We start from the raw sequence: 14,190 nt of genomic DNA, 5'->3' as shown, positions 1-14,190 counted from the left end.
ATGTATAGTTAACTGAGATCACATTGGCAGCATGCTTGGTATCTACGGACTCCAACTTTCATTTCCTATTTGGTAATTTATGTCACATGTTACTAACTCTGTGACACATTAGTATTATAAGAATCTAGAAGGTTATTCTCTCATTCATCCAATCCAGTGTCTTATGCTAATATCTTGCTACAGAACAAAGACTCGTAAAACTTCCCTCTGAAAGGGGAACTCCTTATTGGCTCAGACACCTCAAGAGGGTGTGACATCTTCACCCCTTATATTCACTGATCACAAGGAACCCCCTCGCTTCCTGCTCTTCCTCCTCTTCTTCTCTTTTACTGATGAATGCTGACGTCAAGATGATGCTTTAAGAAGCTAGAAGCTTCTAAGGAACCCCAAGCTTGTGCCAGGCCTCGGCCTAGACCTTCCATTCACCAAAGATCCTCTGAATCCAGCCGGTTCTCTTTCGTCAAGAAAATATCAGCAAAGATTCAACGGGAGCCTCCACAAATTGCATCAGGACAGTTTTAATTCAACTTGGAGAGACATGCAAGTATCAAACTTAGTCTCATTATCGGATACATTGAGTATCCTTACCCCTTTTAAAGAAGGGCCTGTTAAAACTAAACTGATGGTTTGCTCAAGGCTGTTGATCTGCTGAATGTCCAACAATGCTGTAACTTCTTGCTTCCTGTACTCTGCTTTCTCTCTCTCTCTTGGTAAACTGTATGCATGTATGTGTGTGAATGTTAGAGTAGTTTAAGTGTTTAGTCTAGTTAATAAAGTCTTGTTCATGTCACACGTAAGGTTGTCCGTGTTTTGCGCTCATGTACGGGAGTCCCTATTCATGTCGGTCCTGACTACAGGCTTTTAGTAGAATAAGATTGTTATTTCCCATAACCTGGAAATGAACATTTCTTAGTTAATAAACAATTAACACTGTGTGTTCATTGAACAACAGGTTAATTGATTGTAATATTAATTTTATTACATTAAGTTAATTTTATTGACTGATTAAAATATTAATAATTAATTATAACTAGTTATGATTAATTATTCATATTTATTTTGAGCTAATTTGCTACAAATACATAAATAGTTTACGTTCTAGATGTTGTTAATATGGTACCTTTCAGTGTCTATTCAAACACAAGTAATTGTAGTAGAACCACACTTTATTTACAAACACAAATTCTCATGAGATCAAGTTGTATACCCAGTATTCTGACCTACTGTAATGTTTCCCAGGAGCACCCTTCAAGTCTAACCATGGTAGATCTTCTCAACATAGCCAGAGACATCGCCCGCGGCTGCCAGTACTTAGAAGAGAACCAGTTCATCCACAGGTACCAACAATCCAACACTCCTACACGTATTACAGATCAATTTAACAACAGATGGATGATCTGCTTTTTTCTGAAGTCAGCAAAATTCAGCCCTCCTCCACTCCGTTCAGGACTTCTGCTTCCCTGTTGTACCTGCAATGGGAGTTCTGCTTCATTTTGACACTCTCATCCAGAATAGTATGAAAAATGAGTCCACTTAGAGCTCATTTATGCTACATGAGCAGTCCAGTCATCAATCCAGCTATAAAACAGGGACGCTGAGACACATACCCATCTGCAGTTTCCTACTAAAGTTCCTCACACCGCTGAGTTAAAATGTATCTGGGCCTTCGTGTTCAACTTCAACTTTTTGGTCAAAATCCAGAGGGATTGATCATTTTGCCCTTTCAGAGGATTTTTTTAGCATAAAAAGGCATAATACATGCTGTCACATGTTCAAAATAAAATTCCTTCAAATAGTACTACAAGTAATTGGAAACATGACTTTCATGACATGATCTTCAAAAAGAAACAATAATAGTTTTGCAGATCAAGACGTCTTACTGTCCTCATAACTGTAAACCACTTTGCATGTTTTTTTTGGCCAAGAACCACACACTTAGACAAGAAGGCTCACAACAAGTACAGGTTTTTGTTGATGTTTTTGTTTATATGTGAGGTTTTGAAGCAGGTAAACCCAGAAAGAATATTTGATTGATGTGCTCAGAATATCTAAAGTATATCTAGCTATAACAGTCTCAAACAAATCTCTGATTACTAGGGGTACTGTAAGGTAAAACACTTTGAAAAACACATTTTTGAGTTATCTGATACTCACAATAACCTCAAGTGACGTATGACTTTAACGCAAAACATATTTTGATTCCACGTGTGAGAACCCCAACAGCTGTCAGGAGTTTATTTATTCTGACATTTATTCATCCTACAGTATCTAAGTACCGTCGGAAAAAATAGATGCTAAAATAAGTAATATATACAGGTGCTGGTCAAATAATTATAATATCATCAAAAAGTTTATTTATTTCACTAATTCCATTCAAAAAGTGAAACTTGTATATTCATTCATAACACACAGACTGATATATTTCAAATATTTATTTATTTTAATTTTGATGATTATAACTGACAACTAAGGAAAATCCCAAATTCAGTGTCTCAGAAAATTAGAATATTGTGAAAAGGTTCAATATTGAAGACACCTGGTGCCACACTCTAATTAGCTAATTAACTCAAAACACCTGCAAAGGCCTTTAAATGGTCTCTCAGTCTAGTTCTGTAGGCTACACAATCATGGGGAAGACTGCTGAATTGACATTTGTCCAAAAGATGACCATTGACACCTTGCACAAGGAGGGCAAGACACAAAAGTTCATTGCAAAAGAGGCTGGCTGTTCACAGAGCTCTGTGTCCAAGCACATTAATAGAGAGGCGAAAGGAAGGAAAAGATGTGGTAGAAAAAAGTGTACAAGCAATAGGGATAACCGCACCCTGGAGAAAACTGTGAAACAAAACCCATTCAAAAATGTGGGGGAGATTCACAAAGAGTGGACTGCAGCTGGAGTCAGTGCTTCAAGAACCACTACGCACAGACGTATGCAAGACATGGGTTTCAGCTGTCGCATCCCTTGTGTCAAGCCACTCTTGAACAACAGACAGTGTCAGAAGAGTCTAAAGACAAAAAGGACTGGACTGCTGCTGAGTGGTCCAAAGTTATGTTCTCTGATGAAAGTAAATTTTGCATTTCCTTTGGAAATCAGGTTCCCAGAGTCTGGAGGAAGAGAGGAGAGGCACACAATCCATGTTGCTTTAGGTCCAGTGTAAAGTTTCCACAGTCAGTGTGGTTTGGGGTGCCATGATGTCATCTGCTGGTGTTGGTCCACTGTGTTTTCTGAGGTCCAAGGTCAACGCAGCCGTATACCAGGAAGTTATAGAGCACTTCATGCTTCCTGCTGCTGACCAACTTTATGGAGATGGCACACAGTGCCAAAGCTACCAGTACCTGGTTTAAGGACCATGGTATCCCTGTTCTTAATTGGCCAGCAAACTTGCCTGAACTTAACCCCATAGAAAATCGATGGGGTATTGTGAAGAGGAAGTTGCGATATGCCAGACCCAACAATGCAGAAGAGCTGAAGGCCACTATCAGAGCAACCTGGGCTCTCATAACACCTGAGCAGTGCCACAGACTGATCGACTCCATGCCATGCTGCATTGCTGCAGTAATTCAGGCAAAAGGAGCCCCAACTAAGTATTGAGTGCAGTACATGCTCATACTTTTCATGTTCATACTTTTCAGTTGGCCAAGATTTCTAAAAATCCTTTCTTTGAATTGGCCTTAAGTAATATTCTAATTTTCTGATATACTGAATTTGAAATTTACTTAGTTGTCAGTTATAATCATCAAAATGAAAAGAAATAAACATTTGAAATATATTAGTCTCTGTGTAATGAATGAATATAATATACAAGTTCCACTTTTTGAATGGAATTAGTGAAATAAATAAATATTCTAATTATATGACCAGCACCTGTATATTTAAAAAAAGAAATGCAGAATGAAAAAGCAAAGCACTGTTGAAGGGTTAGTTCACCCAAAAATGAAAATAATGTCATTTATTACTCACCCTCATGCCGTTCCACACCTGTAACACCTTCGTTAATCTTCAGAACACAAATTAAGATATTTTTGTTGAAATCCAATGACTCAGTGAGGCCTTTATAGCCAGCAATGACATTTCCTCTCTCAAGATCCTTTAATGTATTAAAAACATATTTAAATCGGTTCATGTGAGTACAGTGGTTCAATATTAATATTATAAAGCGACAAGAATATTTTTGGTGTGCCAAAAAACAAAATAAAGTCTTATTTACTGATGGCCGATTTCAAAACACTGCTTCATGAAGCTTCGGAGCATTATGGTTCTTCTGTGTCGAATCATGATTCGGATCGCGTGTCAAACCGCCAAATTGCTGAAATCACGTGACTTTGGCGCTCCGAACCGCTGATTCGACACACTGATTAATAATGCTCTGAAGCTTCCTGAAGCAGTGTTTTGAAATTGGCCATCACTATGTAAGTCGTTATTTTATTTTATTTTTGGGGGCACCAAAAATATTCTAATCGCTTTATAATATTAATATTGAACCACTGTACTCACATGAACTGATTTAAATATGTTTTAGTACCTTTATGGATCTTGAGAGAGGAAATGTCATTGCTCCCTATGCAGGCCTCACAGAGCCATTGGATTTCAACAAAAATATCTTAATTTGCATTCCGAAGATTAATAAATGACAGAATTTTCATTTTTGGGTGAACTAACCCTTTAATTAATGTAATGTTGCTTTCAGTTTTACAAAAGTCTATCTATAGGCTACTGCCAGTGACACTAGAATGTTTCCATTTATAGGGACAGAGTTTGTGCTTTAATAGTGGTTTCAAGCACTTGCAGTTTTGACAGCTTCAATGTTTATAATTGGAGTGTTCTTTCTTTGTCACATTGCTAGCAGTGTAGATGGGGTTTCATTCATTTTGCATGCTCTAAATATATATGGACAGCATCTCACAATGGTGCAAATACAATACTTAAAATACAAAGCAGACATCAGTAATTAGACAATAGACATGATTGGGCATTGATAACTAGAATTATTAGATTAAAGATTGTTTTAGAATTATTCTTTTTCTTTTGGCAAAAGTACCAATATAGTCTAAAACTATACTGAATTTGGAAGAATGTTATTTACAGTAACAGGACTGAAAAAAAATTAAAATTAAAGTCCACAATATTGTTGCTGAACAATGCAAAAATATCTTAAACCTGCAGAGCTAAAGTTTGTGAAAATATTTCTCAGCATAAAATATGGTTCTACTGAATTTTTTAATCATTATTCTATTTTAATTAGAGCAAATATTGGATGTAAATGTGTATGTCTGCTAAATGTAACAGTCAGAATAACCACTTTTTTATTCTTCACAGGGATATTGCTGCCAGGAACTGTCTTCTGACCTGCAAAGGTTCAGGGAGGGTGGCTAAGATTGGTGACTTTGGCATGGCCAGAGACATCTACAGGTATGGTACATATTTTATATGGCATCATGAGCTCAAAAGTCACTTCAAAATGGGGTGGGGGGGTATAAAGAATAAATAAAGTAAATATTCAAGCACCAGTTCACAGAAAATAGAGATGGCAGACTCATATTTGAAAAACATGACATTTCTGTTTTGCATCTGTTTTTATTTTCAATTGGCTATAAAATTTGAAGCACTGTTATGTGGCTGCGGTTTTTCCTCCACTATATTTCAGTTGAGAAAAGATGAAAGCATATCTCATTCTGAAAATCCAATTGCGAGCTTTTATTATCAACATATTTCTCATTTTAAGGCAAGAGTCCAGCAAACTAAATAAGTGCTCAGCTAATTCAAAGGGTAGATTTCTATTACCTTATTATTTACACTGAGGTTTACTTGGGGTAACACTAATCAAATGTTTTATCTCTCTTTAGTACAAATCATAGCTGCTTGATATAGCATACTGCCATACCACTCCTATAGTGTGTATATGGTAGAAAAATTATTTTCTGAATGCATGGAATGGAAAATGGATTTTTATTTATTTATTTTTTTCTTTCTGATTATAATTGGACATTACTTGCAGAATTACTTCCAGGACTTCCATGCATTAAAATGGATAATGTGCATTGTCTACCTTTTTTTTTTTTTGTAATACTGGAAAGAAAAACATTATAAGCTCTCTTCTGAACAAAACCCAGAATTTTTTTTTTCAAGTAGTTAATAATCATTAAAATATTTATAAAGATTAAACATTTGAAGGAAAATAAATATTAAAAAAAATAATATTTTCTATACTTTTTCTATACTTTTATAATTAAATATACTTTTTTGGAATTACTTTCTATATTTTCTGATAAATGTTTAAATCATGAAATATTATATAACATATACAGACATGAAGTGAACTTAATGACTTTAACAAGTTTTACTTCAGACATATGTGTCATTACATTCAGAAGCATCTTTCAATCCGATGGGGAAACGATCATTTTATTTAAAGAGCCGCTCAAAACTCATTTGACTTTTTTTTTTTCTTTTTTTTTTTTTTTTTTTTTTAGTAGAAGGAGCACAAAAGTTATTATGGCCACTGGTGCTCTTTTCCATAATGCGTAAATGCACAGCGGTTCAGGTCAACAGCAAGTAACTAGACCACTGATGTCCCTTCACTCAATCCATCCATCCATCCATCCATCCATACATACATACATACTTACATGCATACATACAATTATATTTTAGAGTTTTGCATATTAGAAGACAGTGAAGCCATGTGCTGTTTAGAGAGATAAGAATCTAACTAACAATCTTCATGTCTTCATAAGCTATATTTTCAGATACTGTCTTTAGAGAGATACACAATTTGGCACTAGTGCGAATCGTCCTTTGACATTATTCGTCAGATGAGATGGCGCACCGCTGTGTTGAAATGAAAGGAATTGTGAGCTTGACTGCCTCTCAACCGCTACTGGAACGTGTGTCTGAAAATGGCTCACTTAGCTGGTGAAAGAAGGGTATTATTAGCCAGAGAAAAGCTGAAGGGAAAAGATGGAGCCTTGTTTTACTCCCTCCGGAGCGTTGCCATAAAAGCGTGCTCTAATTGCTGATGTAGATTTTTCTTGCATTTTCCCGCTGAGTTCTGCAGACAGGACAGGAGTTCAGAGTGATTGGGGATGGGGAGAATTACCGTGGAGGTTTGCGTGAATATTTTATCTCACCTTCTGAGAGTTGAGGATGCTGAGATGTGATCAATTTAATTGATATAGTTAACCCTTAGAGGTTACTTCAAATTTTTGACACCCTTTCATTATCACTAGGGATAAGTCGGGATGGTCGTCCAAAAGCCAATTAGTGAAGCTGACTAGTTTATCTAGTATTTTATGTTCAATATTTTTTAAGCATAGTGCTTCAAAGTGGATGAATTTAGAATTTAAATTATTTGAGGGGGGTTTAGCATGTTTACAGCAATCAGTTAGACTGTTAGCATACTAAAACTCTTTCTGACAAGCTGCGTCTCTAAATTGATCCTCATTAAAGCACCATGCTTAAAAATATTACAAAAAAAATCTAACACCTCTATAGCCATCAAAACACAGCTTGTGCATCAACTTCACCACATTCAAAAATAAATTGTGAGGCAGTTACTGCTGGAGTCCACTCCTGTTCCTAGTTTTATGCACAATCCATTGTTTTGTGAGGATTGCTAGAGTTTGAGCACTAAAGTGTTACTGATATAACGTGTATTTATTTTGCTGAATTATTGAATTATTGTTGTTATCCCTTGATGGTTTATTCTGTTCTGACTTGCTGTTTTTAAATACAAGAGCATCCTGTAAAGCCCCTGAAATACCTTCATCCTAAATCAGCCTAATGAATGCTTTCTTAAAGATGATGAATCAAAATTAGAAATTTTGGGGGCTTTTAGTCCTTGCCATTTAGAAGTCATCTATAAGCTGGTGTACATGTAAATGTTGAAATGCAGTATTTTGCAGTACAAATGATATTCACATTTAAATATGTTTTTGACTTCCAGGAAAATGGACTTAAAATATTGATGATTAAAAATATTGCTCTACATATATTTTTGCCAGATCAAATGCTCTCTAGATTGAGAAAATCCCTCCCCAACACTACTTGGAATCAACTATGTAGCAAATTGTGGTAACTAAATGATGAACATAAAAATGTAACAGAAAGTTTTGGGCTTCTTTTTCATGTATGAAGGGCTGAGCTCTATAATATTTTCCACCCCAAACTTTCTGTTTCAATATGAAGTATTATCAACACCACAAGAAAAAAAAAAACTGTGCTTAAGAGATTTTTTGGAGTCTAAACACACACAGTCAATTTTGAATTATGTATATGTTTTGCACATCCTACTTCCTGTTGTCACTTCATTTCTCAGTTTCATAAATTAATAGGCTGCTTGCTTACTTCTGAGTAGGTCCTTCTTTTGAACAAGTAACTACTCTGCAAACATTAAAAAAGTATGTTCTGTATAGTAAGAATGTGTGTATTATGAATGTAATCCGGACGTATTGTCTTGCTGTCATTATTATGCGACCTCTCCTGTGGCCTCATGGGATAATAAATTGTGCGCTAGATGCACATTTCAGACTCTCGTCATAAGTAGCAGGTCATCCAAGTAATTTGTGTTCGTAAGCAGCCATACCCATACAGTACTTTTTTTTTTTCTTTTTTTACTGACATTCGAAATGCGAATATGGTGAGGAATTTATTTTGGTTTATCTCATAAATTGTGTTTATGAATTTAGTATCTTCAACATCCCAAACTTTGCCTCCACTGGCTTATATTTTTTTTTTCCTCCATCTCCATCACTGTGGCAGCAAACCATCCCACCAGGGACCAGATAGTCAGTAGCAATACAAAAGGTTCTCTGTGATCTTCTTGATTTCCAACTTCAAAAAGTTTCATTGTTGGTTTCCCTTGAGTCCTGGTATGTGAGGTCCATTCGCATGAGTGAGATTGCTGGAAACATGAGTGTAATGTTAGTGTGTGAGGTGTGTTTTCATGCAGGAGGTGGAACAGGCCTCGCTGCCACAATCCCAGAAGGCTGCACACTAGTTTATATAGAACCAAAGCCCGATAAGACCAGCATCATCAAGATTTTGTCAAAAGTGCAAACGCTTTTGTTTAGGAGATAGTGGGTATTATATCTTTTCAGCCTCAGCCTCTCATTTTCTTTTTGTGATAAATGCTCAGCATAATACCATCCCAAGATTATTGCTTTAGCAACCTCTGGATGGCTGATGGCAAAAAAAAAAAAAAAAAAAAAAGGAAAAAAAAAAAAGACCTATTTGTCTGCCGTTTTTCTTTTTCTCACACTTTATTTCTTTTCCACTGTTGTCAGCAGAGGGTCAGATTTTGGAAATAGATCTTGATAGCATCAGCTCTGGGTGAGGAAAACGGTTTCAGACTCATGAGAAATTTGAGGAAAGTCTCTCAGATAAGACATTCAGATATAGCATTCAGTAAAACAACATTTGTATTATTATTATTATTATTATTTTTTTTTTATTATTATTATTATTATTATTTTTTTTTTTAATAAATGTGTGGGATTCAAAATATCCCCTTTTGTGTTCCACCATATAAATTAAGTCATACAGGTTTGGAATAACAGTAAAGCAACTGATGACATAATGAATTTTTCTGTGAACTGTAATAAGTAAATAATAACTGTGTTTTAACAGTGTTATAGCGATTATTTTATATCTGCTTCAGTAAATATTAATCAAATGACAAATTGCAGACAGGATGTTGAATATTTTAGCAGCTAAAATCTGTTTATGCATTTTAATTTTTTCACTTTGGATAAAATCTACCTAAATGAAATTGTATTGCTGTTACTGCTACTACTGTACCTTCACATGACACTTACTTGTGTGCAAATAAAGTATCTCACATATAGTGTCCAAAGCACAGTGCAGATCATGTTTTAGATAACATTTGTTGCATTGTGCCATTAAACTAAATTTGGCACATTGCATCCAAATTTAAATATATCTTACATGTGTGAATTCTGTTAAGATACAGTCTTGGTATTAGTGGGTGAGGCATGATTTACTCTAATAAAACTTGTTTCTGGATCAACATCCTTTTTTGTTTCTGAACCAACATTTTTATCAGTATCATAGGCCAAACCCTAACCCTGAGCTTACCTATAATCTAATTTTGCTATCCTGTAATGCCCTAATCTTAACCCAAAAATTTGATTGATAAGAATGTTGTTCTAGGACCTACTAGGATGTTGTTCTAAGAACTAGTCCTACTTGTATTTAGTGGCTAGATTCAGCCTTCAGCTGCTTTATGACTACTAGATTCACTTTAGTAGGAATGGGGAAACAATTGTCTTGTTTCATTTTAATCATCTCAGGAAATGTACTTAACTAGTCTATAATTATACCATTATACCATATACAACTCAAATGAACTCAGGCGGATTGATGGTTAGGACCCAAGACAGAAAAATCTAGTCGCTGGGTGTAGATTCAACATAATTCAAGCTAATTTACTTTGCTTGTCTAGAACATTCTGCATATTTTATACCATGAGTAAAACATGCAAATTAAGCAATGCATCTCAAATGAACTAGGTCAGTCACTTTCCATAAACCGTTTAAGAAAACTTGTCTCTTTAATTCTGGCTTGGTGGAGGAGAACAATTAGGTTATTCAAGCAATACACTCCCATTTTAAATGAATAGTAATTATTTTAGAATATTGCTTTTTCTTTTAACTCAAAGCCAAGCCATATGCACACAATTAATCATTTAGTGAACAATTTAGTGACTAAGGATCAGATCAAGAGAACACGGTGATGAATTCCATCCTTGTCACACATGGAGTTTCTCTTTTATGTCTTCCCATGCAATTTCTGCTCCTTTCATTTTCCCGTGCTTTTTCACTCTCAGATATGCGACTGGAGTTAATAAGTCACTTCTGACTACTGTGGGCATTCATAACAATGTCTCTTTTTTTTGTCTGGGCATGTGTTTTTCCACAGAGCCAGCTATTACAGGAAAGGAGGCCGCGCTATGCTGCCAGTCAAATGGATGCCTCCTGAGGCCTTTATGGAGGGAATCTTTACCTCGAAAACAGATACATGGTGAGCGCTGTAATATAATTACATATTTGCTTTGAGTTCTTTCATATGCTATCGCAACCTCACTGTTTTTCACACTGTAATAATTACTATGCTTTCGTCTCATTCTGCCATTCACTTTCCCTCCTTCTGACTTGTTTTTCAGGTCATTTGGTGTTCTGCTGTGGGAGATCTTCTCGCTGGGCTATATGCCATACCCAAGTCGCAGTAACCAAGAAGTGCTGGAATTTGTTACTAATGGAGGCCGAATGGACCCGCCCAAAAACTGCCCTGGGCCAGTGTGAGTGGACTCAAATATACAGGATGTTTATGCAGCGCCCCATATAAAAGAAATATTGCATTAAATGTCGGCCAGTAGTACACTATGTTCTTAAATATCAGGAATCTGACATTGTCTGATGCATATGCATTCCAATTCTCAATTTTTCATTCCTCATTCATTTTCTCACTGATTTATCTTTTCTGTCTCTGAAAATATACTAATCAAATAATAATCAAACTTTCCTATCTGGAGTTTTGATTTAATTCAGTTTCTAATTTAAGCAGATCTGGCGAGCTGATCTTTGAATTAAAACTGAAAAAGGCTTATTTTATCTCTGAAATTTATAAAAACCTATTCTCATTCAATTGAGACAGTAATTCCATGTTATCTAGTGAAGATAAAACTGAAAAAGAAGAGAATACAAATTTTGTTTTGTTTTGGTTTTTTTGTAAAATAGGTATCGGATAATGACACAAAGTTGGCAGCATCAGCCAGAAGACAGACCAAACTTCTCAACTATTCTGGAGAGGATTGACTATTGTCTACAGGTACTATATCTGAAAACTTTGTCTGTTCATGCTGTACAGAAGTTTAGAAGTTGCATATATTACTGTATGCATACTATTTCCAATATTGCGATATGCATTATGTGTACTTCTCACAGTATGCATGGAATTTCCCGAAAGTATACAGTATATAAGCTATGATTAAAGCCTCGATCTTACCAACAATTTTCATCACCTGTAAAACTGGCAAGTTTGACTGCTTGGATAGATAACAGACTTTTCAATTCCCCTAGGATCCAGATGTGGTGAATGTGCCTTTGCCTGTCGAGTACGGCCCCATCCCTGAGGAAGAAGAGAGGGTACCCATGCGTCCCGAAGACCCTTCTGCACCCTCCTTGCTTGTAACCCCTCAGGGCACCGAGGATGCTCCATCTGCCGCCCACTCCGATCAGGCTAAGCGAGATGGGGAAGTCATTCTCATGGCCAGCCACTCTTCTGACAACAAACTACCACCTGCTCCCCCATCTCAGCCTCATCCCCATCACCACCTACAACCTCCAGTAGTCACTGCCCCCATACCAGCCGTCAAACCCTCCTCTGCAACCACCCAGGATGGAGGGCATGTGAATTTGGGCTTCATGCAGGCCCACCCTTCAGAGAAAGAGAGTCGTAACGGGAAGCCCACCAACCTGTGGAACCCTACCTATGGCTCGTGGTTTCTACAGCAGCAGCAGAAGAGGCAGCAGGCCCAGGCACAAAGGCAGGTGAGTGGCCCAAGGATCCCAGGTGAAGGGCAGGAACAAGCAGGCCGGACTGTGACAGTAGCTGAAGCATTGGGCCTGCAGCAACAGCACAAACAGCAGCAGTACCAACAACAACTCCAGCGCCAACAGCAACAACAACAGCAACAAGGCCTGTGTCGACCACTTTTGCCCCCTCCTCCTCCACCTGCCCCGACCCCTTTACTCCTGGATTCGGCCACCCTAGCACCGGTTCCGCTCTACAGACTACGCCGCTTCCCATGTGGGAACATCGGGTATGGCTACCAGGAACAGGGCCTCCCCATGGAGCCCATGCCGGGCACCCAGCCTCCCCCACCACATCCTGGCCAGCAAAGGCCTATCTCTTTGGCTCGGGCCAGTGGCTCCGAGGACAGCCGCCCGCTTTTGGTCACCATGGGTACAGTGCAGGACTCCAGACTCCCGAAAATGGAAGGACACAACGCCACTGTGCTGTAACCGTGCACGCTCTCTATCAGTGCCCACTTTGCAAAACACTGTGCTGTCCATCTACGTCCACCTTTGCCAAGCCCCTTTGTGCTTTTCCTTTGTGCTTTTCAGCCATGAGTATGTAACTGGAAAGGTTCGACACTGGAAACTCGGAAGAACTTTCCCTAAGAATCAGTCATTGAAACAGATTGTCGATTGGATGAAACAAGACTGTTGAGTTTCTGAAAGCTCTGAAATAAAAAAAAAAATAACTGATTAAGCTCTCACAAGGACTAATTCTGTGAAAAAGACTCTATTATAACAGTGATATTTTTCCATAATGGGGGAGAAAAAAAATAAAACGGGTTTGTTGATGTTTGCTTGCCTGCTTGTTTATTTATTCATTTGTTAATTTATTATTTGGAGGTCATGTAAATTATTAATGGGTGTGCTTCAGAAAGCAAACTGCCCCCCCTTTCATTACATATCATTTTGTTCACTCTTGGACTTGGTTGGCTTTTAAACGCAGCAGTTTTCATCTATCGTCAAACATAATGAATTACTGAAATATCTAATGGCTAGTGTGTGTGAAACTGTTGGTGGCTTTTTGCAATGAGAAAAACTGTTGCTATGGTGTTGGAATGGAAAGATGTAGCAACTGTTTAAGGACCAGTGAGTGAAGGCTCTTTCACAGGACTCATGTCACGGCAATCTTTATTTAAGCTTATAACAGGAAATTCCTGCCTTTTGAGACTGAATCCTGAATGGCACTATATGCTAGTTGAGAAGATGAGCTTAAGCTAGCATTGATTTTCAGGTTTGTTGCTGGTCTGGATCAGAGAACCAGCGTTGCCAAGAAGTTCACCATCAAGTCTTAGTTGGTGAAGGTTATCGACCAGCATGTTTTTTTTAGAAAAGCTAGTTGGCAAAGGAAGTTTGGTTAAAGGCATCAGCCTACCAGCTTCAAAATCACATCAAATGATGTTCTTTTCAGCAAGGAACAGCCTTTGGCATTGTTCTGTGCTCCATGCATCTAGTACACCTAAACCACCCACATAATGATACATCTCGCAAATCGTTCAGTAACCATAAACTGCATTTTGAAATGTCAGGAGAAAATGGCTTTAAAATTGTTTGAACATTGAGCATGTAAAGTTGGACTTGCACACAACACAAGAC

General features: G+C 37.4%; 1 protein-coding gene across 1 annotated transcript in view; it reads left to right on the top strand.

Annotated features, from left to right (window-relative positions):
• The window catches only part of alk (ALK receptor tyrosine kinase), a 504,605-nt gene extending 491,564 nt beyond the window's left edge, over positions 1-13,041 (top strand). Inside the window, exons 24-29 of the mRNA XM_067367730.1 lie at positions 1,240-1,337; positions 5,318-5,410; positions 10,937-11,038; positions 11,181-11,315; positions 11,755-11,845; positions 12,097-13,041. Of these exons, the coding sequence (XP_067223831.1) occupies positions 1,240-1,337; positions 5,318-5,410; positions 10,937-11,038; positions 11,181-11,315; positions 11,755-11,845; positions 12,097-13,041 (1,464 nt within the window). The remainder of the gene's footprint in view (positions 1-1,239; positions 1,338-5,317; positions 5,411-10,936; positions 11,039-11,180; positions 11,316-11,754; positions 11,846-12,096) is intronic.
• Positions 13,042-14,190: the final 1,149 nt, after the last annotated feature.

Source organism: Chanodichthys erythropterus, chromosome 18, assembly GCF_024489055.1.
Source record: "Chanodichthys erythropterus isolate Z2021 chromosome 18, ASM2448905v1, whole genome shotgun sequence".
Classification (NCBI taxonomy): Eukaryota; Metazoa; Chordata; class Actinopteri; order Cypriniformes; family Xenocyprididae; genus Chanodichthys; species Chanodichthys erythropterus.
This window is presented reverse-complemented; position numbering and strand designations above follow the sequence as displayed.